The sequence below is a fragment of the Meles meles genome, chromosome 1 (assembly GCF_922984935.1).
Source record: "Meles meles chromosome 1, mMelMel3.1 paternal haplotype, whole genome shotgun sequence".
Taxonomy (NCBI): Eukaryota; Metazoa; Chordata; class Mammalia; order Carnivora; family Mustelidae; genus Meles; species Meles meles.
Window position 1 is genome coordinate 165,715,266 of NC_060066.1, and position 26,585 is coordinate 165,741,850.

Here is a 26,585-nt window from a genome sequence, read left to right on the forward strand (position 1 = left end):
ACAATGCGTGATGATGCATCCGTTGGTGATGGATGTTAACTAGATTTATAGTAGTGATCATTTAATAATGTAAACATATATCGAATCATTATGCATCTGAATCTAATATAATGCTATGTGTCAGTCTTATTTTTTTTTTTTAATTGAAGTTCTTGGGATGCCTGGGTTAACTGGGTAAACTCAGAATTTTTACTTTTTTTTTTTTTTCTTCCCATCCTTCCAGCCAATTTTAAGTCTTGGGTTTTTCAAAAAGGAGCACTAGTTTTCTATTTAAACTGAAATCATGGCTGATTCTCTCATTTAAGTGTGTATCTCTCACAATTCTAAATGGCTTCTTCATTTCTGCTGGATTTATACAAACCAGTTCTATGGCTGCTACCCCTTATAGGAGCCCCCAGTATTCAGGCTGCTTTCCATCCCAGAAACCTTGGGAGAAAGCCCCCAGCTTTCTCCCATCCTGACTTCTGTGGACCAAAGGGAGTAATTACTTTAGGAATCCTTCTTATTTTGTTTATATATTAAACAAAAACTTGTTGAACTCTCAGTATTACCAGACACATTGTCAGCCCTGAACATAAAGGGGTAAACAAAATAGGCATATTCTCCATTCTTAAATAGCTTACATTCTTGTGATCATAAGGGCTGTGGAAAGAAATAAAGCCAATTAAGAGGAAAGGAAGTGTTGGAGAGGGCTGCCTGGGTAGCTCAGTGGGTTAAGCCTCTGCCTTCGGCTCAGGTCATGAACTCAGGGTCCTGGGAATGAGCCCCATGTCGGGCTCCCTGCTCAGCTGGGATCCTGCTTCTCCCTCTCCTTCTGCTCCTCCTCCCTACTTGTGATCTGTCTGTCAAATAAATAAATAAAATAATTAAAAAAAGAAAAAAAGTGTGGGGGAGTTGGGGAAGACGTTTCTGTGGAGGTGATGAATAACTGGCCTGTGAGAATTTGTGGGAAGAATAATCACATGAGAGGAACAACGGCCACTGCAGAGGTCGTCAGTCAGGAACATGTAGAGGGAGACTATACAGACACAGAGAACACACACACAATAACTGTGGTGGTGTAGTCCGGAGGGAGAGTAAGGCCTTTCTACATAGGGCCTTATGAGCCATGGTTTAAGTTTTGAAAAAAAATCAGTGTTGAAGTTTGCTTATAATAAAGGGGAGTTGGTTTTTTAATGTTACATGTAACAAGTGTATTTCTTCTGTAACTGCTGTAAAGTTTTGATAAAAAGTACTAGTGTCCTACTTGTGCTGAAGATAAAATGGCTATGTATAAAGTTGGCATTGTGCAGTATTTCTTGTATACTTGCAGATATGCATATAGGTTGTCCAAATGAAATAACATTTTTAAAATGGCTTTGAAATTTATTTGACAGAGAGAAGCCCATCTGGAAGTGCCTTTGGAAGTCAAGAAAATCTGAGATGGAGAAAGGATATGACTCACTGGCGTCAAAACACTGAGAAGCTTGACAAGTAATATAACTTATTTTATGTTACGGATGGGCTTTTTGGATTTCAAATGCAGGAGGAAAATCACTAATTTTAGTGAGCTTTTTAAAAATATATATATTAGGTGTTCAAATCTTAGACAACAAAATACTTATATTTAGCTTTTAAATTTTGGATTAAAAAAGATTTGAGGGAAGAATTTTTCATGTGGTATAGTAAAGCAGAATGTTATCCATTTTGTTTCCAACAATTGTCTCTAAATACCTTCTTTTGAAATATAGTCAGCAACAATTCCTTTTTTTTTTTTTTTAAAGATTTTATTTATTTATTTGACAGAGAGAGAGATCACAAGTAGGCAGAGAGGCAAGCAGAGAGAGAGGAGGAAGCAGGCTCCCCGCGGAGCAGAGAGCCCGATGCGGGGCTCGATCCCAGGACCCTGAGATCATGACCTGAGCTGAAGGCAGCGGCTTAATCCACTGAGCCACCCAGGCGCCCCAGTCAGCAACAATTTCTGAATATGTTTTGGGAGTCAAACTAACTAAATATTTCCATGTCATCAACAATTAGGAAGCTAGTCTTCGCCCTCTTGGACCTTAAAATTTAATTGAAGAAAGATAAAATACTCCAGGTCTTCTGTTTCTAGCATGAGATAAATCGGTTCGCTAACTGACCGTACTGCCAAAAACAATTAAAAATGTACTTCCCTGGCTCTGAGATCCCAAAGGGCTATACCTTCAGTGTATGGGAAGCTAGAAATAAACCCTTCTCAAAGGCTAGGTGACCTCAGGTAAAATTGCTTGGCATGAAACGTGCATTGAGTCAAGGGGCTAAAATTTTTCTCTTGAGTATTTGTAATTACAGGTTAGCCCTCAAGTACCTTGACTCACCTAGTAAACTCTGAGAATATGGTGACCAACTCATTCAAGTTTGCGCAGTACACCCATGTTGGTGTTCCAGGGAGTCCCTCAGTCCTGTCCTAAAGCAAATCAGGATACTTGGTCATCTGTGTGATAACCATCTTGTGACCAGGCTGTGGAGGATTTTCACAAATAAACTTGCAGAAATATTAGCTCACACACAGTGACATCATAAACCATAGGAAAGACTGCTCTGTATAAGCCAGCAAAGAGCAAGTCATAGACTTGGTTCCATATAGGTGAGGGTTTGGATTACAAGAAACTGTCTTAGTCTCTTCAGGTTGCTCTAACACAGTAAAATACGCTGCATTGCTTATAAACAACAGAAATTTATTTCTGACCTTTCTGGTGGCTGGGAAGTTCAAGATAATGACATTATCAGATTCGATGTCTAGAGAAAGCCCTCATCTGGGTTACAGACTTTTTTTTTCCTTTTAAAAAGATTTATTTATTTATTCATTTATTTAGTGTGAGTGAGGGAGGGGGAGAAGAATCCTGAAGTAGACTTGAGCATGGAGACCAAAACATGGTTTTATCCCAGGACCCTGAGATCATGACCTGAGCCAAAATCAAGAGTCAGATGCGCAACCAGCTGAGCCAGCCAGGTGCCCCTGGATTACAGATTTCTTGCTGTGTTCTTGGATGATGGAAGGGCAAGCAAACTCCCTGAGCCTTTTGCATAAAGGCACTGATCCCATTCAAGAAGGTTCTACCCTGAAGACCTAATCACCTTCCAAATGCCCCATCTGCTAGTAGCATTGTCTTGGGCATTAGATTTTCAACACATGAATTTTGCAGGGACACAACTATTCAGACCATAGCAGGTTTTGAATTCAGTATAAACGTTTAACAATTCTTAAGCTTTAAGTATGTCCGCTTTTCTCTCTTTGTCCAAGTCCATTTCTTTGATTATTTTTCCAGATGTGTTTTGTTTTTTAGAATTCACAGAGCAGAGAGGTATTATACTATATTGCTTCCTTTTGCATTTGTATAATGTGTTTTCTCTGCATTTCTCTGTGTTTTAAGGAAGCTTTTGTTGGTGATGGTGTTTTCCTGATTGTTTTTGTTTAAGCGATGATGTTATTGTCATCTTTCTAAACAAAACCTTATGGGAATTTTAAATTTGATCATTATATATGTATTTCCCAGTTTAATTTTATGTTGTATTTCCTCCTTAAATTTCATTTATAAGAGGCACCTGGGTGGCTCAGTTGGTTAAGAGTCAGCTTTCAGCTCCAGTCATGGTCTCAGGGTCCTGGGATTGGAGCCCACATTGCATCAGGGCTCTCTGTTCAGCAGGGGGTCTGCTTCTCCCTCTGCTCCTTCCTTTACCTCTCTTCCCTCCCCCACCCCCTCCCCATGCTGTCTCTCTCTCACTTACTTTCTCTCAAATAAATAAATAAATCTTTAGAAAGATTTTCATTTATAAAATGTAAATTCATGTATTGTTCTAAGTGCTAGTATTAAAGACTCAGAGGCTTGAACATCCAGAAACTTGGAAAAGTTAGCATTTAATATGTTCCTGTAATTCCACCTTGATTTATGTGTTCTGTCTACGTTGGTATAATATAGTTTCTATATATGTATTACCAAAAAACAAATGTCAGTTTTACCCTTTAAGTAAACTACTTTGTTGCATCAACTTGTTTTATTTGTATTTTTTTTTTAAATATTTTATTTATTTAACAGAGAGAAATCACAACTAGGCAGAGAGAGAGGAGGAAGCAGGCTCCCTGCGGAGCAGAGAGCCCAACGTGGGGCTCGATCCCAGGACCCTGAGATCATGACCTGAGCCGAAGGCAGTGGCTTAATCCACTGAGCCACCCAGGTGCCCCTTATTTGTATTTTTGATAGAAAATTTAGATGCTTTAGGGGCGCCTGGGTGGCTCAGTGGGTTAAGACTCTGCCTTCAGCTCAGGTCATGATCTCGGGGTCCTGGGATCAAGTCCCACGTCGGGCTCTCTGCTCTGCAGAGAGCCTGCTTCCTCCTCTCTCTCTGTCTCTCTCTCTGCCTGCCTCTGTGCCTACTTGTGATCTCTCTGTCAAATAAATAAATAAAATCTTAAAAAAAAAAAAAAAATTTAGATGCTTTAGAAAAAAATAAGTAGGGGGGGTAGGAGATAGGAGAAGAATAAATGAAACAAGATGGGATTGGGAGGGAGACAAACCATAAATGACTCTTAATCTCACAAAACAAACTGGGGGTTGCTGCGGGGAGGTGGGATTGGGGGAGGGGGAGCGGGCTATGGACATTGGGGAGGGGAAGCGAACCATAAGAGACTATGGACTCTGAAAAACAACCTGAGGGTTTTGAAGGGTCAGGGGTGGGAGGTTGGGGCAACCTGAGGGTTTTGAAGGGTCAGGGGTGGGAGGTTGGGGGAACAGGTGGTGGGTAATGGAGAGGGCACGTTTTGCATGGAGCACTGGGTGTTGTGCAAAAAGAATGAATACTGTTACGCTGAAAAAAATAAATAAAATGAGAAAAAAAAAAAAAAAAAAAAAAAAAAAGAAAAAAGAAAAAAATAAGTATTTTTATCTTAAATAAATAAATTGAAAATCCTTGAAACGGTAAGATGAGTACTAAACATTTGAGGGTTGCTTTACTTGAAGCAACCCTACATTTAAGTCCCCGTAGCACCACCTAGTGTCAGTGCTGTTCAGAATAAAACAGTGTCCTCCTGTAGCAAACATCTCTGAAAGCTAAACTTTTATGCTTTCAGTGGTATTGTGGGACTGAATGGGGTGAGAAAGTCTGTATTGATGGTTGACAAAAAGAAAACACTTCCTGTTGTGTAAAATACTGTCTTTGTATTCTCTTAAAATTTTTCTTTCAGGCAAGTATTGAAAAATAGTTCCAAGTTTGTCTTCCTGTGTATCTTAAGTCTTTTTTTAATAGTGGTTCTATGTAAATGTATTTTCTTATAATATTTTGTATTAGATCAAGAGCAGAGATTGAGCATGAAGCACTGATTGATGGAAATCTGGCTACTGAAGCAAACCTAATCATTTTGGATACATTAGAGATTGTCGTCCAGGTAAGACACACATGAGGAATTTAAAGTATAGATTAGGTAAATTGGGGTTGTGCCAGAAGTATTTATTGAGCCATACAATTACATTGAACCATCCATAGTTCATAAAAATTTTTCTTTTTTTCTCACTTAAATCCTATTCATTCTTTTTCTCCCCTGTTCTTCCCTTAGTCAAATCAACTGCTTTTCCCTAAAGTCCTCCTAGGTCTTTTCCTATTTTTTGAAAACTGTTTCCTTCTATTCTGTCTCCCTAGCCAAATTGCAGGTACATCTCTATTTTATTCATCTGTTTTTAAATTGTAGACAGTTTCTGTAACAGAATCCAAAGAAAGCATCCTTGGTGGGGTCCTGAAAGTCCTACTACATAGCATGGCCTGTAACCAAAGCGCAGTTTATCTACAACACTGCTTTGCTACACAAAGAGCCCTGGTGTCAAAGGTAGGTCATTTTTGAACATGCAGTTTCATCAGACTTTGCTTTCTCTCTTTATGTTGTGTAAGATCATCTAACACACTCGGTTAATATAGTTAAAATTTTAATAATAACCTAAGATGTATGATTCTTCTTTGCCTCTTTCTACTGTTTGCCTTTTGTAATTTCTTTCTTATTTGGATCACCCTTAACCACTTTTGGGCTATGGGCCCAAAATTCATAACTAATTTTAACTATGGAGCTTTTCTTTGTTTTCTGTTTATCTCATTCCTTATTTATTTGATTTGTTAAAGAATTTAAGGTGTAAGTAATTCATTCCATTGGCATTAACTTACCCCATGATGAATGGAAAAGAAGGTACTTTTGTTTGTTGCAAATATTTATTTCCAGTGTTCATTTTCCCTGGGAAATAGGTATATTCTGAAATCTTGAAGGTACCTATTTTATCATAGTCATCTAATAATATGGAATGCAGAGCTGTCGATGAAGGTTTAACCAGTGAGAGTTACTTGTATACCATTTTATAATAAAAACATTGCAGAATTATTTCATGTTCATTACCACATTGTTTTGTGCATAGTATCTAATCTCAGATAGTCCTACAATCCCCTGTAGATAACAATATTAGGCCCATTTATGGCTGAGAAAACCTGGCCTGGCTCTGTGGTCCACATTATTAAGCATTATTAAGCATCAGCAAGTAGCACTTTACCATTTTTAAAAACTGGGCTCTCCTAACAATTCTCTAGTTCAGGCTATATTAACATGCCTCTGGAACTTCGCAGAAGTTCCGTGTTGGTGGTGTTTTGTTGTTACTGTTGTGTGGTGGTGTTTTTTACAGTTCCCTGAACTCTTGTTTGAAGAAGAGACCGAGCAGTGTGCGGACTTATGCCTCCGGCTTCTCCGACACTGCAGCAGCAGCATCAGTACGATACGCTCACACGCCAGCGCCTCACTCTACCTCCTCATGAGACAGAACTTTGAGATTGGCAACGTGAGTATTTATCCCCAGGTTTATAGAGGAATATAACTTCTGCAGATACCTAGTAAATGTGTTTTGGGGGGAGCATGGCATTTTGTGTAAGTCTAGACTTTCCTGGTATTTCTTACTCTGCGGCTGTCTTACAAAAACCCAGGTCTCCAGTTTTTGCTTCCTGTACTACAGATAGCATAGAGTAGCACAACTTAGAATGCAAATGTATCTTGAGCTTTTGGAAAATTCACTATTACCAGTAAGTAAAATAAAAATGCTAATAAAGAAAATCAAAGGTTTGAATGTCTTGGCTTGATATTTTATGATTATGGGCCAGTCTGAAGAGTGCCATGTTTTTATTGAAGTGTTTTATTTGATAATCTGTTCACTTGTAGTATTTTTTCTTTCAGTTAAATGTGTAACTCATTTATTTTTACTTATATAAGTATTTAAGGCCTAGGATTGTCCTTTGAGCATTGTTTTTGGTATCTCATTGTTTCTGATATGTAATGTTTTCATTGTTCATGTTTTATAGATATTTTGTAGTTTCAGTTTGTATTTTTAATCCAATGAGTTTACAGCCCTTTTGGTTTTAAAGTTTGGATGTTAATTTTTAGTTTTATTTCATTGTGATTCTACAATGTTAGATAACTATGTCTACTTTTTTGTGCTGTGGATGTGTAGTGTTGCTCAAGCCCTTAAAAAGAGTGTTCTTTATTTCAGAGTACTGAGTTAAAATACTATATTAATTACATTATTTTTCTATACCCTTGCTATTTTGGTCCACGTGGTGGACTGAAAGAGGTGATTTAAAGCCTACACATCATTTATTTCTCCTCTACCTCTTATTTGGAAAATTGATATTCACAACTGTTATCTTTTATTACTTTTTTTTCCTTTAATCATCTCTTATTTGGCTAAATATTGTCCTGTAGTTGTTTGTGCAAGACAGTTCTTGGGAATAATATTTCCCAAGTTCTTGATTGTTTTCTGCACTTAAAGGACAGCAATGAAGTTTTTTTTCTTCAGTCTTTGAATGGAAAAAAAAAAAAAAAGACTGGTGAGAAGGGTCAGTAAAACACACCACATAAAGAACACATAATAGAAAAAAGAAAAAGAGATACTTGAATACCACTTTCTTCTGGCTTTAAATATTGTTATAGAGATACCTAAAGGTAGCCTAATATTTTCTTCCTTTTAAATAACTTTCCCCCTCCCAGTTGCTAAAGGGATTCTCTTTAAATTTAAAATCAAATACCTTTTCTAGAATGTGTCATGGTATTGAACAGTTTTTGTTAATTTTCTCAGACACATGTTATCTACTTTCAGTTTATTTCAGAAAGTTTTCTTGAATATAAAATTGAGTATTTTCTTCCAGAGTTTGGGGGTTTTCTGCTAGGTACCAGTTGTACATATGTTGAATCTATTTCGCTTTACTGGTTTTGCTTTGTTTTACTTTACTTTTTGCCCATCGTTTTCTCTTTTCCTTTTTAACATTTAAAATTTCTATTTATTGTGGGTTTTTCTGGGTCCTATATACCTAATGTGCTCTCCATGACACCCTTTCTTTCTTTTTCCAATTTTATCTTTTTTTTCTATTTCTTTTTAAGTAGTGTTAGCGCACATGTGATCTCCTATTTTATGTCCTCTGATTTGTGCTCTTTCCTTGAGTTTATTTCTGCCTTAATTTCCTTTCTAAAATTCATATGTTTTATAATTTATGGCAAAATATTTTATTAGAATTTTCATCTGTTTCATAACATTTTTCTATTAAGTGTTTTTTTGTCTGGTGAGTTTCACTGATCTTTCCTTTTTTATCACTCAGCATAGAAGGAGTTGACTTGTCTTGGCCCACGTATTTATAGGACGTTCCTTCAGGAATGTATTTCTCATGGGAATTTGCTATTGTAAATACATCTTGCCTAACTTCCTGAAGTTTCTGGTTAGTCCATTTCTATCCAGTTTTCCCAGATTTTTAGCTCATTTGTTTTCAAGACAAATAGCTTTGACTTCAGAGTGAGTCTCTTATCTAAAAGAAGTATTTTTCCCCATTATTTCAGAAATCTGTGCCCTAGCATCCCTCACTATTTGCTTTCTTCTCCTTGCCTTCTTTTTTTTTTTTTTAAGATTTATTTATTTGACAGATAGAGATTACAAGTAGGCAGAGAGGCAGGTAGAGAGAGAGAGAAGGAAGCAGGCTCCCAGCTAAGCAGAGAGCCCGATGCGGGGCTCGATCCCAGGACCCTAGGATCATGACCTGAGCTGAAGGCAGAGGCTTTAACCCGCTGAACCATCCAGGTGCCCCTCCTTGCCTTCTTTTGAAACTACATCCTATCTTAACCTGCCAATCCTTCTTCATTTTTCTAATATATGGATTATATCAGACTCCTCATTTGCTGAAAGTAAAGTATGTGGACTTTCTTCCCGTTCATCTTTCATTTTTGTATAAAATTCAGGAGAAGTAGGAAATTGCCATTTCACTCTGTCCCTTTTTAACTGGAAGCCAAGTCCTTGTTTCTTAATTGAGAACAGAAGAATCCAATTACTTTATTGATCTTGTTTAGCTTTTGAAATAAAGTCCCTGAAATTTGACCACATATAGAGTCTTCTTGATACATCTGTTGTTTTAGGAAAACTTTATATAATAGGATAAAAATAGGTAATATGTCCTCTTAGTGTCAGGTAGTACCTCTAGTAAGGAACAGATAATTTAAAACTGGCAGTAGTTTATATAGTTTATATATTCAACAATATTAAAACAAGGTATTGAATTGTGTTCTAGGTTCTGTAGGAGGCATTGGGCACACACAGGGAAAAGGACAGTCTTTTTCCCCCCCTTTTTAAGTAGGAAGAAGGAGAAGTGGGAGAAGGAATAAACAGTGCTCATCTATGAACAGATAATGTTCATCCTAATAATAGCAAGAAGTACTCTTTCTGTGGTGAGGGTATATAAATTCATACTAAGTAGAACACATAAAACCGTAACTGCACTGAGAAAATGCTGAATAAGTGTTTGCTGTTATTAATATAATGAGAGATAAGCACAGGGCCCTGTGTAGGCACAGAGAAAAATGATTAATGCTCCCAAAGATGGGTTTTCAGAAAGAGGAGATGCTTGAACTAAGGATGAAGAATTGCCCGATCAGAATGATGAATAGGTGGATAGCCCTTTGTAGGTGAAGAAAATGGCACATGCATAATTAAAAAGGCATGGAGACAAGAGGAGGAAACAGGCAAACAGAAAGATACTCTTTTAGCACTTCATGATGGTTCTGGCTGGAAGAGAGAATAGAACAGGAAAAGATAAAGTTGTAACTGAAAAGGCCTAGACTAAGCTACCCTAGGGCAGATACTTGTTTTGGTACTGTCCTTTCAATTCCCACTATATAGTTTGATACATTTACTGAGTCAGATGCTTGAAGTTTATCTTCAAGGCTGCGGACAGCCATTGGAATATTTTAAGGAGAGGAGTGATGTGTTCAGACTTGAAAAATTTATACAAATTTCCCTGATACTATGTGGAAAATAAACTTGGGTTACGAGAAAAAAGGCCATAAGATCTGTTAAGTTATTTCAGTAATCCAAGTAATACATGGTGGGGGTGTAAACCATAGCAATGGCCTTCGGGATGGAGGAAGACTAGACTGGATCAGATTGGGGGGAGTGTAGATTGGATCTACGGTATGGATAAGGGGAGGGGAGAGTGACAGAGGGGTGACTGCTAGATTTTTTTTTTGGGGGGGGGGCCTGAATGACTACAAGAATAGTAGTACCATTTGTGTAATCAATAGGAAAAGAAGGTATATTAGCAGTGTTAAAATTGGGTTCCCCTGAGATCCAGATGGAGCCGTCTCATAAAAAACAATGGCCTGGAGCTCTAGAGAGAAATACGAGCTGAAGAACTAGACACACATCTATGCTAATCAAAGCCAAAGAAATGGATGAGGCTATTTAGAATGACAAATGTAAGAGGTTTCTTGGCAGAATCTTTGGGAATACTGGTATTTAAGAAGGGCAACCCAAGAGAAGTAGATATATTTAAGAAAATCAGGATAAAATGGTACTACTGGATAAGGCAGGAGATTTTCAAGGAAAAAGTAATCGTTAGATTTAAATACACAGAAATGTCAGGTAGAATGTGGATCAGAAAGTATCTTGGATTTGGCATTTACTAGGTTTTCCCTGATTAACCTCTTAGAAGTGGTTTCATAGTGGGAAATGGTGGGACAGAAATGAATTCACTCTGAAAAAGGAGGAATGTAACTACTCCTAAGCTTCATTCCAAAGATTCTGCTTTAAGTTACTTGATGCATGATGTGTGTTAAAATTGCTTTCATTATGGTAATGGACCTAATGAAATGGGCTGGAGCTTGAAAATTAGACACCTACCACTTAAGAATTTTGTGATATTGGTCAAGCTCTATAACCTCATGTGTAACCATGGTTTATTATTTGTAATATATACCTCAAAACAGATTAATGTCAAGTCCTAGGCAACTTCTAATTCAATTCTAATACATGGCTTTTTTTTCCACTGTTTTGTTGCATATTATTCTTAGCAAAACTCTGAGTGTTAGGTCTTCTAAGGTTTTAAAATAATTTGATTTTAATATGCATATTTCATTGCTTTTTAAAAAAATATCTTTATTGGGATGGCATTTTTTTTTGACTAATCTTTTCCTTTAGCAAGTACAAAAAGAAGACTTTTTAAAGTTTTTCCTATGTTAAATGTTTACCTGACAATTTCTCTGTTACAGAACTTCGCTAGGGTTAAAATGCAGGTAACCATGTCACTGTCGTCCTTGGTGGGCACATCTCAAAATTTCAATGAGGAATTCTTAAGACGTTCTCTAAAGACTATATTGACATACGCTGAAGAAGATCTGGAATTGAGGGAAACAACATTTCCTGATCAGGTCAGAAATGTGACTCTTCAAATTACTAATCAAAACAGGATTCTAAATAGGCACTTTCCAGATTGTTAATTCAAACTTCGGTTTTTATTGGAAGAACCTGTACTTTTCTTTCAGGCCATAGATCATATGCCATAGATAGGGTGAATCATTTTGTTTTAATAAGCCATGCTTCCTTCTTGGAAAGCTTAATATCTTTGGTATGTAATTCTGTGAATTTGTAACAAATAGAACAAATAGTAGACCTAGGCGGTATAAACAAACACTGTTTAAGAAATATTACTCCCACTTATTAGTGAAACAGTAATTAGCCTTAAAAAGTGAAGTTCTTACAAACTGCCTTTGAGAGAATCAGAAAAAGAGAAACAGGAGAGAATTTCCTTTTGTATTCTCTTCTTGTATCCTCTACATCCCTGTATTTTATTTCTACTTCTAGTTCCATTTGTTTCCAGGTGAGAGAACTGAAAACAAAACAAAAACAAAAAGCCAAAACAAACAGCCTGCTGAGGAATTAGTATGAAATTTACTACCCTTCACTCCCCATACCCCAGCATACCCATATCCTTTAGAACCATATCAGTGTCATTTTGTTTTTCAATCATCAGATATTTTTCTGATAATCTTTCAAACTAATTTAGTGATTGTGAATGGATAACTAAGGAATTTTTTAAAAATAAAATTCTCTGCTGCAGGTTCAAGATTTGGTTTTCAATCTCCATATGATCCTTTCTGATACCGTTAAAATGAAGGAACACCAGGAGGATCCTGAAATGTTGATTGATCTAATGTACAGGTATCATTTGTTTAATTCACTTATACCTTGTATAACAGGTTTAAATTGGTAAAAGTTAAAAATAGAGCTACCCTATGATCCAGCAATAGCACTACTAGCTATTTGCCCAAAGAATACAAAAATACTAATTCGAAGGGATGCATGCATCCTGATGTTTTAACCCATTGAGCCACCCAGGTGCCCTTGCACCCTGATGTTTATAGCAGCATTATCTGCAATAGCCAGATTATGGAAGCAGCCCAATATCCATCAACTGATGAATGGATAAAGAAGATGTGGTGTGTATATAATGGAATATCATTCAGCCATGAAAAAGAATGAAATCTTGCCATTTGCAACAGCATGGAGGGAGCTAGAGTGTATTATGCTAAGTGAAATATGCCAGTCAGAGAAAGACAAGACCATATGATTTCACTTATGTGTGATATTTAAGAAACAAAACAAATGAGCAAAGGGGAAAAAGAGGAAGATGAGACAAACCAAGAAACAGACTCTTAACTATAGAGAACTGATAGTTACCTGGGGGCACGGGGGCAGGGGACTGGGTGGAATAGGTGATGGGGGTTAAGGAGTGTACTTGTGTTGAGTCACTAAATTGTACACTTGAAACTGATAATACACTGTATGTTAGCTAACAGGAATTTAAGTAAAAACTTTTAAAAAATTGGTAAAACATACAGAAAACATTAGATAAAAGAATAAATATACCAGAATTACTTAAGTCATTTTCTGATGGTAGATTAAAAAGTCAGAATGCACTTCTCCATGCTGCTTTTCAGAAACAGAGGATTTCTTAAAATAATTATAACATATTTAGTATCCTGTGCCCTGGACTTCATGCAGAAGGCCTAAGACCCATATTTTAAGTGTAAAAGTCAGTCCTTTAGGAAGAAAATATAGCATGTTGTTTTACCATAACAGTAAGTTTTCTGATTTTAAATATTGCTGTGCCTATAATGTAATATTTCTAAGAGCACAATTTGAGACATTTTTAACTCCTATTCTATCTTGAAAGATGCAAGTAAAATTTGAGACTTCTTTGCCATATGAACCTCTCTTTATAGTTTTGGAATTCTTTAAAGACACAAAATAAATATTTCTTTAAAATAAATATGCAGTAAAACTCTTATAAATCTTTTTTTCTTGACTGTGAAACTTCTTCATATTCCCATAATGAACACATAAATTCCCATAGTTTTCCCTAACTAGTGGCATGTCTTTTTTTTTTTTTTAGTCCCCCTACAAAAAAACTGCTGTCAGCCATTTCATGGGCCCACAATTACTTCTTTAAGTGTATTCAAAGACATTTTCATACCATTCAAACACTTGTCTTAATGGGTTGTGTTCAGTAACAGAAACCTCTTTAGGTAAATACTGAACGAGCAGTCCAGACTCCCTTCCAGCTTGGGAAGGAAATGCTCATTGAAAACAATTTCTCTTCCAATTAGAATTGCCAAGGGCTACCAGACCTCTCCAGACCTGCGACTGACCTGGTTGCAGAACATGGCAGGCAAACACTCGGAACGCAGCAACCATGCCGAAGCTGCCCAGTGCCTGGTGCACTCAGCAGCACTTGTTGCTGAATATCTAAGCATGCTAGAGGACCGCAAATACCTTCCTGTAGGGTGTGTAACATTTCAGGTAGGAATCGGCCGGGTTTACCTTATATCAACGTATGTCCTTTCGAGTTTTTTCTCACTGGGGTTAAGATTCACTCAGCTTGTAAGGAAAACACAAAGAGTAAAGCTTAAGACTTCACAAGATAAATTATACTTCACTATTACTAGCTTGAATATATTAGGAAAGAGCATTTCTTGTTAATTTCTCCCCACTTCCCACTTTTTTTTTTAACCTCTAAATACCAGTGTTTATTCTCTTTGCCTATACTGCTATGGACTTCATAGCATCTATGAAATACATGTGAAATAACGGAGTACCGGAATACAGGAGAAATTCTCAATTGGCTTTTACTTAAAACATCAGCTAACCCAGCATTCTCCATTCTCTATATAAAAGACAGATAACCATGGCTGAGATATGATAGTTTACTGCCTCGTAGGACTCCGTACCTCTGACCCACTAGTTGAATTCTTTGCTTGCCAGGAGTCAGTTATGCTTTGCTTTTCTTCAAAACCTGTGAATGCCAGATTTGGGAAATTACAAAACTTAATTAAATGTTATGTTCTCCTGTGAAATCTGAAGGCGGAAAGAAAGCTAGCCATTGTTTCTCTGAAAACTAAGTTAAATGTTTTGCCAAGACTTGATAAAAGTGAGTCTCCAAAACAGTTGCTGTTGAATTAATTTTGGACCAACTACAAAAAGACTGAGGGGAAAGCTCCTAGAAATCTAGGATAATTGGATAACCTTTTAAATTCAAGTTTTTCTAGAAGGTTTTCTCTAAAGAAACCAGAACTGGAAATCTTAAGAAGGCTGCCTTATGGGTATTTAGTCAAAAGAGATTGGATGAAAATCTGATTTGGAGACCTGTACACAAAGAAGAGGCCTTAGATCTACTTTGAAAAAAATGTCAAATGAGTGTATATTTCCTATAAATGTTCAGGTTAAAATTTTTAAGGTGGTATATATTATTTCTCCTTTAGAAATAATGGCTGATCCCAATCTCATTGGCTTTTATTATACCTGAGTGTTTGTTCAGTAACTCAGTGTGTGTTAGGCAAGCCAAGTCATATTGCATCTTAATTTTCCTCATGGAGAGTTTTGACAAGATCATTTAAGTTAAAAATAAAGACTGTTTAAGTCTCCTGAGTATCATATCACTATTTTCCTTAGCCCATGGTTTTTCTTAATTTTTTTATCTCACAACTTTTATTAATGGAAAAGTTGCTAATAATGTTACCATTTATTGTCATCTTCAGAATACAGAAAGATTTTGGAGATTTGTCTTTTATCTCTGTGTTGACTACCCCCACCTTTTTTTTAACCCAAGCTGGTATTAATATTTCATCTTCAGTTAGTTCCTCATATACATCTTTCATGCTGAGAAATTAATTCCATTTCAAAAGCCGTTTCAATTTTCTCCCCTAGAATATTTCATCTAATGTTTTAGAAGAATCTGCAGTCTCAGATGATGTGGTATCACCAGATGAAGAAGGTATCTGCTCTGGAAAGTACTTTACTGAGTCAGGACTCGTGGGATTACTGGAACAAGCAGCTGCTTCTTTCTCTATGGTAGATGACTCCTGTTCATTCTCTTTCCACAGATACATACCTCTGAATTATTCATGATATGTATATTGTCTCTGACTATGACCCTACTTTTCCTTTATGATAGTTTTCTCTAAGCACCTTGAAAACTATCTAGGAGCAGATTTTCTCTGTAGATTCATCAGTTTCACTCCTTTTTGTCTTAATAATCTGTCATTTCCTCTAGTGTTTCATTTGCTTATTTATGAATTATCACTTAATCTATAACAGACTTTTTTCTTTTTTTGGTTTATAAAATTTTTACCACCAAACATTTTCTAAAACCTTAAAATTAAGAAACAGAAAACCTCTGGATGATTTTAAGTTCCTGTTTGAGTAGACTAATGTGGCTCTAACTTTAGAACTGGTCTTTTGGATGAAAGGAAGAATCTTCTTCTGAGTGTTTTGAATGTTGCCCTGGTGCTCAGGAAAATGATGGCCCCTCATGTCACTGGTTGCACAGTGAACCCTGTTAGGAAGTGTCAGAGACCTGGAGCTTACCAGGAGCTTTATGAACTACATCCTCGATCCCTTGCCTGAACTACTGTACCATGTTACAATGTCAGTCCTTGTCCCTTCCTGTCTCTGTGTGAAGAACTGAAGCAGTCTTGCTGATCCAAGATGGGATGATTATTGGAGAAGGGAAAGATAGCTAGCTGAAACCCTGCTTCCTTTCTTAAACTGTGGTAATAGGGACATGTACTGTCTTTGACATTTCTGTTGGGTATTTAGTGTCCCAAGGTTTAGGAGGCTGGAAGTTCATGTTAGGGTAAGGGGGAAGTTTCACATAATATGCAGGGCTGCCCTTCTTCACCATTATTCTGCTATAGGGAATTGGTTATTCTCCTGGCCTTAACCCTACCCTGCAATGTATTGGTTAAGGGCATTTGTTTAGAAGGCATAGAGCCCAAATTCATATGTGGCTCTGCTGCCTTAGTAGTTCAATAACTTTAGGCACAAATTACTCAACCTATCAGTGCTTTGCTTTTCTCATCCATTAAATGCATAATAATGAATAATGCATAATAAGAATTGCATAGGAATGCTGTTAGGATTAAGTGAGTTAATACATGGGAAGTGCTTATCACAGTGCCTGGCTCCAGGGAAGTATTAGTGTTTGCCACTACCATCCTCTTCTTCATCATTCCCGCTTATAACCAGCTTATTTAAGTATAATTATTCTGAGATTCTAAGAATGTTAGGTGATTGACCATTTAAAAATTTCCCGTCTGAGGGGGCGCCTGGGTGACTCAGTGGGTTAAAGCCTCTGCCTTGGGCTCAGGTCATGGTCCCGAGGTCCTGGGATCAAGCCCCACATCGGGCTCTCTGCTCAGTAGGGAGCCTGCTCCTCGCTCCCCCCCCCCCCCGCCCCTGCCTGCCTCTCTGCCTACTTGTGATCTCTGTCAAATAAATAAATAAATAAAATCTTAAAAAAAAAATTTCCTGTCTGAGGACCTCGACTGTCCTGATTGCTCCCCTGGATCCCTGCTCCTTGAGTTTCATTTTAAGTGATCTGAACTAGCAGTAAGAAAATGTTTTTACAATTAATGGAATATTTTAATAAATACACACTCTGTGTTTGTGTGTATAATTTTAATAATTCACAGTAATACAGTGGCCTGTATTACGGAAGTTCTTTTGTAATAGCATATAGTTATGAAATCCACTATTTTTCAACTGGTCTGGTTAATCTTTTCTTAAAAAAAAAAAAAGGTTTCTTTTAAAGATTTTATTTATTTGAGAGAGAGGGAGAGAGAGAGCATGAATGGTGTGAGGGGCAGAGGGAGAAGCAGGCTCCCTGCTCAGCAGGGATCGATCCCAGGACCCTGGGATCATGACCTGAGCCAAAGGCAGATGCTTAACCAACTAAGCCACCCAGGCACCCCCTAATCTGTCTGATCTTAATTACAGTAATTACTGGGGCATTTTAGTTACACTATATATATTTCACTATAATAGTTACATGATTGCTTAAACTCCTGTGAACTTCTACTAAAAATCTTAAGAACCATATGTTTATGTCCTTGGGAAAATGTTTGCCGATTTGTGAGGTAATAGGAACTTAGCAGCTCTTGGAAAACATCTCTTTCTTCCTTCACTACAACCCATTATTAGGACAAGGAAATGGAATAACAGTACAAACACATGTTGTCCCTCACTCTGATTATAAGCAGATCAGCCCTTGGCCGGCCAGCTGGCCCCTAGTGGAATAAATTCTGGTAGCTCAGAACCTCCTTAAATTTGGTGAAAGATCACGGATATTTTTCTCCCACAGGATATTTTCAATAAGATTCCCTGTGTCAATTCAGTATTTTAGAAATGTAAATAATTTTAGTTTGTCAGGATACCACAGGTCATCTGATACCGTTACAAGTGTAGTAATTGGATTTCTTTTATTCCTCTGCTCAGAATTAATTTCTGCCACAGTTTATATGCATCTGTAAGTATTCACACGTACACACTAGTAAAGTAATTACTGCATAGATAGTAGAATGTTCAATTTAAATTATATAGAAATTTAAATATGCATGTATATGGTGGGTATGTTAAATATACCCATACATACATATCCAGAAGAGATAGTGTGTTGTGCAAAATTCTTTTATTAAGGCTTAATAAAATTAAAAGTTAATAGTGTTTGTTTTTATGTCCTATTGGGAAAGCTTCACTGGTATTGCTTTAGTGGAAGTATTGTGAATTCATAAATTGTAATTCTTTACTTTCATATTGATGTAAGAGAAAACAATATAACATTATTCTTATAGGCTGGCATGTATGAAGCAGTAAATGAGGTTTACAAAGTACTTATTCCTATTCACGAAGCCAATCGGGATGCAAAGAAACTATCCACAATTCATGGTAAACTTCAAGAAGCATTCAGCAAAATTGTTCATCAGGTAATGATTGCACTTTCTAGCTTCAGTGTAAATGGAGAAAACTGTCTGAAAGCATTAGTGTTGCTTTGTATTGATGTCAAACTGGATTGGATGAAATGACCATTTTAATCATGTTACAAATGAACAGTGTCCAAATGATGGTTCATGGTGAGAGCAAGATTCATTAACAAAAAAATGAATTTACCTTAAGTAGATCATGATCATCATGAACTTTGTACATAGCATTTTTTCCTTCACTTTTTAAAAATTATCAATAGTTGGCAAATTTTTAAAAATTGTTCTGTTTCAACGGTGGGTTAAAATTGTGAATGTGATTTTTAAGTTGATTCTTTTGCTGCCAAAAATGATTTTTATTTAAGTTAGATTTTTATTAAATTCATGAAAGTTTAATAAACTAATACTGTTAATGTTTTCAACTCAGCTTCATTTAACTAGCTGTTCCATTCAGTCATCCCTTAATATATTTCTAATATGAAAATAATATTTAGTGAAAATAATCAAACTGTTGTCTTATGTTTATTCAATTATGACATTATGATTTTAGTGCTTGTTTATAGTTCATGGGATCCACACATTATCACCAAAATTAAAATCAAAATAAGGCTTGGTTTAAAAATGAAGCAGAATACTAGCAATTGATTTCCCTGAAACTAAATTCTTGGCTCTGTTAAAATACTCTGAGACAGCCTGTTGAGCCTCCTCCTTCCCTGCTTTCCCTTCCCTTCCACGGGCTACCCGTGCTGTTATCTACTGCTACCATCATCCAAGAAGGACATGGAGTATTGAGTATCCACTTTTGTATTCATTACTAGTCCTGTTCTACTGTCTGTCAGCTTGACCTCCTCTTTCTCACTGTGGACTAAGATGTTCTGGATGAATTGATACAATTTGAAAAACTTTAATAGTCTTAAAACAGGGCTGCTGTACTGTTAAGCCAGTATTTTATTGTCCTCTACTAAAACACTAAAGTTGCCAGAGATTTATTACAATTCATGAGGGTAACAGGTGGGTCTTACTCTAATCAGTTGTACATACACTGTCAGTTACATGTCCATTCTGGAACACCTGGAGCTAGTAGTTTGCAAGAAATTTTCCTCCATTTGTATTATAGGCATTTGAACAAAATTGCAATTTCTGTTCCAGTTTACCCTGGGTAGTTCAGCGAGGCACACTCCCATTAGTTAGAGGTCTACTTCAGACACATTGATGAAATATGTAGCTGCCTCTTTTTCACCAAAATTTAGTTTCCCTTACTAAAGTTTTTAAAAGTGAAATTAAACTACTTGGGTTTTGAATAAGCAATTGAGGAAATTATTACGAATCTTAAATGAAAGAATATGGTGTTTAAAATATCCTGCTATCTTCTATTCGAGGAGGAGAATTTATGGTTTATGGTGCCTTACAGTGCTCAAGTTCCTTTGGCCTTTTTTTTGTTCTTTTAAAACAGTTTTTTTTGTTTTTTTTGTTTTTTTTTTTTTATGACCTGCCCTTTTTTACTTTTTATTATACAGAGTACTGGCTGGGAGGTAGGTAATGTTTTAGTTAGTTAAAGACACTAATAGATTGATTTGACCAGATTTCTTATGCCAATGCTTTGCCCACATGTGCTAGCTGTGGGCATTCTGTTGCTATCTGCTATCAACTGAATTCATTAACCAAAGAAATTTTGTTAAAATACTGTAAGTTATTTTGAACAATTTATTATTAAGAGGTTGTAGGCAGTGCATGGAAATTCATGTTATACTAATGAGATTCTTTGGTAAATGAGCCACTTTGTCATCACTTTAGTATGTTTTTAATCCTTCGAAGCATTTTCTTTCATCAACATTTACACACGAATTTCTTTTTTTAACCATATTGTTTCACCTCATTTTACAGAGGTCGATTTATGTGTTATTGCTCAGAGGTGTAAATAGAAAATACCATATTTCATCTGATCAAAGATGCCATCAATTATAAGACCTACCATTATTTTATATGGCTTTAGGAAAGAAAAGGAAACCTATTGAATCACAATGTCCTATCAGTTGAAAGATGAATGCCAACTACAGGGATATTAAAATGTGGTCCCGAAAAATGTGTGTCTCAGAATTGATGAAATAATGTGTTGATTTGATCTTGAGTCACTTCACCTTGAGTATGAGCACTCCTGAGGGAAGAAATTCACTTTGTCATTTAAATTTTGTTGGTGGGAGGGGTAGAGACTGGCAGAACATGAAATTTACTTTGACCTCCTATACTGACAGTTTGAAAGTTTGTGTTGAAGACTACATACAGACTTCCTTTTATGTAGGAGGTAGGCTTGTGAAAAGTAATGCATGAGTCAAATTTTACCTGGAAAAGGACAGAAAGATTTGATTGCTATTGTTTTAGAACTTTCTGTAAAGAAAAGAGTTCTGGAAGATGTGCCCTAATCTATTTTGATGCGGTAAAGCCAGGGTATTAATAAATCAGGTCTATTTTAAGTAATGTTTATTTGTAAAGGTGTCTGCTTTGCCTTTCACTTTGAGGTCACATTTACGTTGGCTCAGCACCTTACACTTTCTCTGGTTTTGCACTGCGGTCCTTATTTGGGGACTCAAATAGAAACCCATAGAAATAAATGTTACTACTGTGTTCCTTCCATCTCTGAATTTGTCCCTACCTCTGATTTTCTTCAGAGGAAGCCAGTACTTGTATATCTACCTTAATTCTCCAGATTCAATATATATGGCCTTATTAATATTTAATATATAATTCCTCATTTCTGTGGCTCAGTTAAGAGATCTAGAAAGAGACTTGCCATGGTTAATCTAGGAGTGGTAATGTTCCTTATGGGTTTCCTCACATGAAATGAAATTAGCTGAAAAGTAGGCATGAAAGAAGATATATTGAAACCTCTGAGCAGTTTATTTCCAGTTGGCTTGATGCTAAATCGACCCCTGAAAGGTACAGTTTTCACTGGTTATGACATTAATATCATTCTGTCATCATGTTTATTGCATGGTAAAAGTCGCACAGACTTTATTTTTCTGTTTATATTCTTGTCACTGCCTTTCACTGGACTTTTAGCTTTGTAGCTTCTAAAATTGTTGCACGTTTGTTTTTTGCTTTTCCCTTGTAAAACTTAAATGGATGCTTGCATTTTAAAAATGTGTTTGCCACCATTTGCTGCTTATTTGTTTTGAAATTTCCCTAATTAAAATGCTTTGTTTTCTCTTCTCTCTTGCCCCTGGTTGCTGACCCTACTCCCTACTTTTACTATTGTCTATTGTGGTAAGTTCCTATCTTGTGAATATTTTTCTTTTTAACTCTGGGAAAACTTCAGTAATTTTGTTTTTTTCTAAAAGCTATGTTTCCTAGCTAATATCCTAGTATTCTCAGAGAACCCACAGGTTTAATTTCCAGTAAGGATGACTTATCCATTGTGTAGAAAGGCTCTTTGCATTGATAACTGACTACCTGATTTACAGGAAAAGACTTTCTGGGCTTATGTATTAGCAGTGTGTTTCATTTTTCATTATGCTCTTTGATTTGGTATAAATTATTTGAGTTGGCAAAGCTTTTGAGGGTGTGTGTGTGTGTGTGTGTGTGTAAAAGATAACTCTAAAACCTGACACTTAGCAATTTGGTTGAGTATTTACCATGCAAATGAACAAATCAGGGACTCGTCACAAATCTTGGCGGCTCTTACCTGCTCTGCTGGTCTTAGTACCTTAATGGCTATTTAGTGTTCACCTTTATTTTCTCTTTTCCCAAGCCCATTTCTTTTTCTGGCAATAATAGGAAATAAAGGGTGTTTTAATCATTTCTTTCTTATGATTGCACACTGAATTTCTGTATGGAAGTTTTCTTTTTTTTTAAGATTATTTATTTATTTATTTGACAGAGAGAGAGATCACAAATGGGTAGAGAGGGAGGCGGGGGGGGGGGGAAGTAGGCTCCCTGCTGAGCAGAGAGCCCAATGGAGGGCTCGATCCCAGGACCCTGAGATTATGACCTGAGCCGAAGGCAGAGGCTTAACCCACTGAACCACCCAGGCGCCCTGTATGGAAGTTTTTATACTGATTTTGTATTTGTTGTGGGTGTGTTTCATTTTTTTTTAAAGATTTTATTTATTTGTTGGACAGAGAGAGATCACAAGTAGGCAGAGAGGCTGGCAGAGAGAGTGGAAGGGAAGCAGACTCCCTGCTGAGCAGAGAGCCCCATGTGGGACTCGATCCCTAGACCCTGGGATCATGACCTGAGCCGAAGGCAGAGGCTTTAACCCACTGAGCCACCCAGGCACCTGGTGTGTTTCATTTTTAAAAGAAGCATTTACCCAGGTATCCAACAGTGATCAGTTTCAGAAATAGATTAATGCAATTTTGGATTTTTTTAGAATAGTTAATCCCCAAACATCAGTAATAGTCATGTGACACTTTCTCCATTTTTTTTTCTTTAAAGATTAGAAGATATTTCTTCAAAGGGAATATCACTCGTGTATATTAGGTATATCTCACTATCTCCAGAAAGGCTAGAGAAGGTGGGCTTATTAGCTTTGTGAAGCTAAACTCTTCCCGCTGGAATGCTTAAGAAAAGTGGGGCACTTTACCGTTTGAGATCAAAACATACAAAAGGTCTATATCTTAACTCTTGTCGGGCTAGATGGACACGAATATGAGGCCGTTTTTGGGTTTTATATGCTCAGAAATACTGGCCATAGTTCTGGTGCTATGGTTTCAGTTGAAATTTTTATGCTTTTAATCCATGTTAAAGCTAAGTGAGATAAATTAACTCATCTAAGCAAGCAAAGGTAGAGCAGAATTAGAAACAGCCATATAACAGAGGCGGGGGAGTCTCTGAAAGAAGGGAATGAAAAAACTTCCAAGAGCATAGGCTTTACCGCAGGGATGTGAAGTCAGACATAAATTATGAAAGTTAAGGAAAACATATGGGTAGGAAGAACCTTATCTCCAGGAGGAGACACTTTGTGCGTAGCTGGTGACTCCGTGATAATTGCTGCAGACCCGTGACTGAGCACCTGCCGTTCTGCTGATCATATTCTGCCCTTTATGCTGCTTTTCAGAAAAAGAAAGACATGGACAGCAAACCTATACAATGTAGACGATATTAGATGTGATTTCTTTTTCTTGGACTATGACATGGAATGATTGAAACTGAACTTCTGACAAGAAGTGTAGCAGGGTATATCTTAGAAGAATAAATTTATAGGTGAACCACCAGTCTGGTTATTGTATTAGAGTACAGAGGACAGTGTTGTAATACAGAGAAAGACAAACCATGGGGTAGGAGGTACCCATGAAGTCTCAAAAGACTTACTCAAGGAAATTCTCAAAAATTCTCAAGTAAAACATCAGAAGTGGGAGATGGTTCAGAGATCATACTTATATCCTAACGTTGTATATCAGTATATAGGGCATGGGAATTTTCATAACTTAATTAAGAACTTGGGCTTCAGGTGTCAAATATATTGGTATTTAGCTCTTAGCCCTGCCACTGATTAACTCTTTGACCTTGGACAAGTTATTTTTCCTTACCTATAAAATGAGGCCCCCCCAAAAAAGGTACCCATCTCATAGATGTGATAAGAATTAAATATGTGTGTAAAGGGGATAATAGTGTCTATCACATAATAAGTGGTTTTAAAATGTTGGAGATTATTATTTTTATTGTTACTATAAAATCATCATTATCATTATTGCTACTTGAAATCTTAATTTGGGGGGTGCCTGGGTGGCTCAGTGGGTTAAAGCCTCTGCCTTCGGCTTGGGTCATGATCCCAGGGTCCTGGGATTGAGCCCCAAATCAGGCTCTCTGCTCAGCAGGGAGACCGCTTCCTCCTCTCTCTCTCTGCCTGCCTCTCTGCCTACTTGTGATCTCTGTCTGTCAAATAAATAAATCTTTAAAAAAAAACCCTTAATTTGGCTAATGAAATGGAAGAGGTGTTATGTTCCCAAGTTGACATCTACTACTAACTAAACTGATAAAAGTGTTTGTGTTCTATAAGAGGCACAGATCCAATAGAAGAGAGGGTGACCATTGTTTGAAATACTGGTATGCCTATTTAGAAATCAATAACCTCGAAGGAAGCATAGGAGAAAACAACTGGATGAGGATACAAGTTTTTAGTAGTGATGTGGTTGTAGAAATATGCAGCTAGCCCAACAGAGTGTTCTTGCTAAATAAAAATAACAAAACTAGAAAAGATTTGGGATCCATTTGTCATAAGACATTTCAGCCATTAGAGATGTGGAGAGATGAGCAGATCAGCTTTGCTCACCTGGGATGTGGTCTCATCACCCACAAGATGGGGGAATCAGTAAATAGAACTACTAAGGAAGAATCAGTTGGAGTGTGGGAATGATGGGAAATTCAGATAGAATTCATGACGGTAAGGAAAGGCGGTGCTAGGAGAATAGAGACTAGGTTATAGGAAAGCAGAAAACAAGTGTCATTCTGCAGTCTAAAGAGGAAATTCGATGAAGTGATGTGGGTTTTTTTCCTGAGGAGGAAACTATATGATTATGGGTTCGTGAACATGATAGAGTCGGTGGTTTCACACTAGAGAACTTTTTATAAATTGGAAATAAATTTACCCAAACTCTTAGCCTTCCTTCTGCTCCCTACCCCATTCCAGTGCACACGCATTCATTCTCAATTCCGGTAACTCCTTAAAGTTATCTCTCTGATCTACTCCATTCTACCTCTTGCACACTCCCCCTTGACTACCCCGGCCACCTTCCTGTTCTTCACGTGTACTGGGTAGGCTGCTCTCCTAGGACCTGCGCACTGGCTCGTCTTCTGCAATGCTCTCCCCAGAGATCCGCATGAATAACTCTCCCACCTCCTCCACATCTTTGCTCAGGTGTCACCTTTTGGGTGAGATCTACCTGACCACGCTCTTTGTCTCTTTTGTTCACTGATATGTCACAAATGTCTGGAACCGCTTGCTGGCATATATGGTAGGCAGTCACTATGTGAGTGGATGAATGGTTTCCCTTACATTCTGTTTCGTGGCTTTGTATCTTCTTGTTTTCCTTTCTTTCTCTCTCTGCTGAAATGTTCTTTCCTTCTTCCCACATCCAGTTAGCCGTTCTGAGTTGTAGAACCCTGTGCGTCACCTCTTCTGTGACCTGAGTCCAGCAGGATTAATCTTTCCTTTCTTGATACCACTTTTTATTATAACACATAACCCTTTGTATTGTAATTACTTGAGTATATCCTTTACTTTCTTGAGAAGCCAAATCTTTTCATTTTTATTTTCATATTACAGAGGATGAACAGTGTCTAACGCATTATAAGCACTCAATAATTTTTTTCCTTGAACTGAATGTCAGTATGAGAAAGTAAATAAAAAGAGCTTTAAGTGCTTAGTACTAGTTATAAGCTGCTAATAAAATTCAAGTTCATATCGGCAGTGAGCCTACTGATCCCTGAGCTGATCACAACACATCTGCAGTATTGTGTCTGTTTCTGGGATGCCACACTTGGAAAGGTGGCATTGAAAAACTAATAAAATGCAAACAAGTTAGTAATTCCTATCATATAAACATGCTTGAGAACTGGAAAGTTTAGCTAAGGGAAATAAGTCCTAATTGCAGTTTTCAGATATTTTAAAAGGCTACACAATATTAAAGACTTGGAATAGTGTTTTATATTGGACACCTCTGAGAGGAGTTTAGCCAGAATAACAATTTTTATACTTGTGGTTTCTAAAAGTAGAAATGTATGTGTATATACGTGTGGCATTTTTGAAACATAATCACAATTTTTTTCACAGATGCCATTTTTGTTTTCCATGCAGTGCCTTCATTCCTTGATTCTGTCAAAATTTGCTGTTATATTGTTTCGTTGGCTTATGGATGGTTTTAATCAGAATTTTGTTTGAATACTTTTTTTTTAAAATTTTATTTATTTATTTGACAGAGAGAAAGATCACAAGTAGGCAGAGAGGCAGGCAGAGAGAGAGAGGAGGAAGCAGGCTCCCTGCGGA

General features: G+C 36.9%; 1 protein-coding gene across 12 annotated transcripts in view; it reads left to right on the plus strand.

The window, feature by feature from the left end:
* Nucleotides 1-26,585, plus strand: part of DOCK7 (dedicator of cytokinesis 7) — a 220,722-nt gene that overhangs the window by 173,689 nt on the left and 20,448 nt on the right. For 7 of the 12 annotated variants that reach the window (XM_046006260.1, XM_046006289.1, XM_046006274.1 and 4 more), the window contains 10 exons: nt 1,377-1,473; nt 5,305-5,401; nt 5,702-5,836; nt 6,672-6,824; nt 11,561-11,719; nt 12,409-12,509; nt 13,958-14,150; nt 15,555-15,698; nt 18,479-18,610; nt 20,122-20,136. In XM_046006260.1, the coding sequence (XP_045862216.1) occupies nt 1,377-1,473; nt 5,305-5,401; nt 5,702-5,836; nt 6,672-6,824; nt 11,561-11,719; nt 12,409-12,509; nt 13,958-14,150; nt 15,555-15,698; nt 18,479-18,610; nt 20,122-20,136 (1,226 nt within the window). The remainder of the gene's footprint in view (nt 1-1,376; nt 1,474-5,304; nt 5,402-5,701; nt 5,837-6,671; nt 6,825-11,560; nt 11,720-12,408; nt 12,510-13,957; nt 14,151-15,554; nt 15,699-18,478; nt 18,611-20,121; nt 20,137-26,585) is intronic. The other 5 variants (XM_046006266.1, XM_046006282.1, XM_046006323.1 and 2 more) reach the window with 1 other exon arrangement.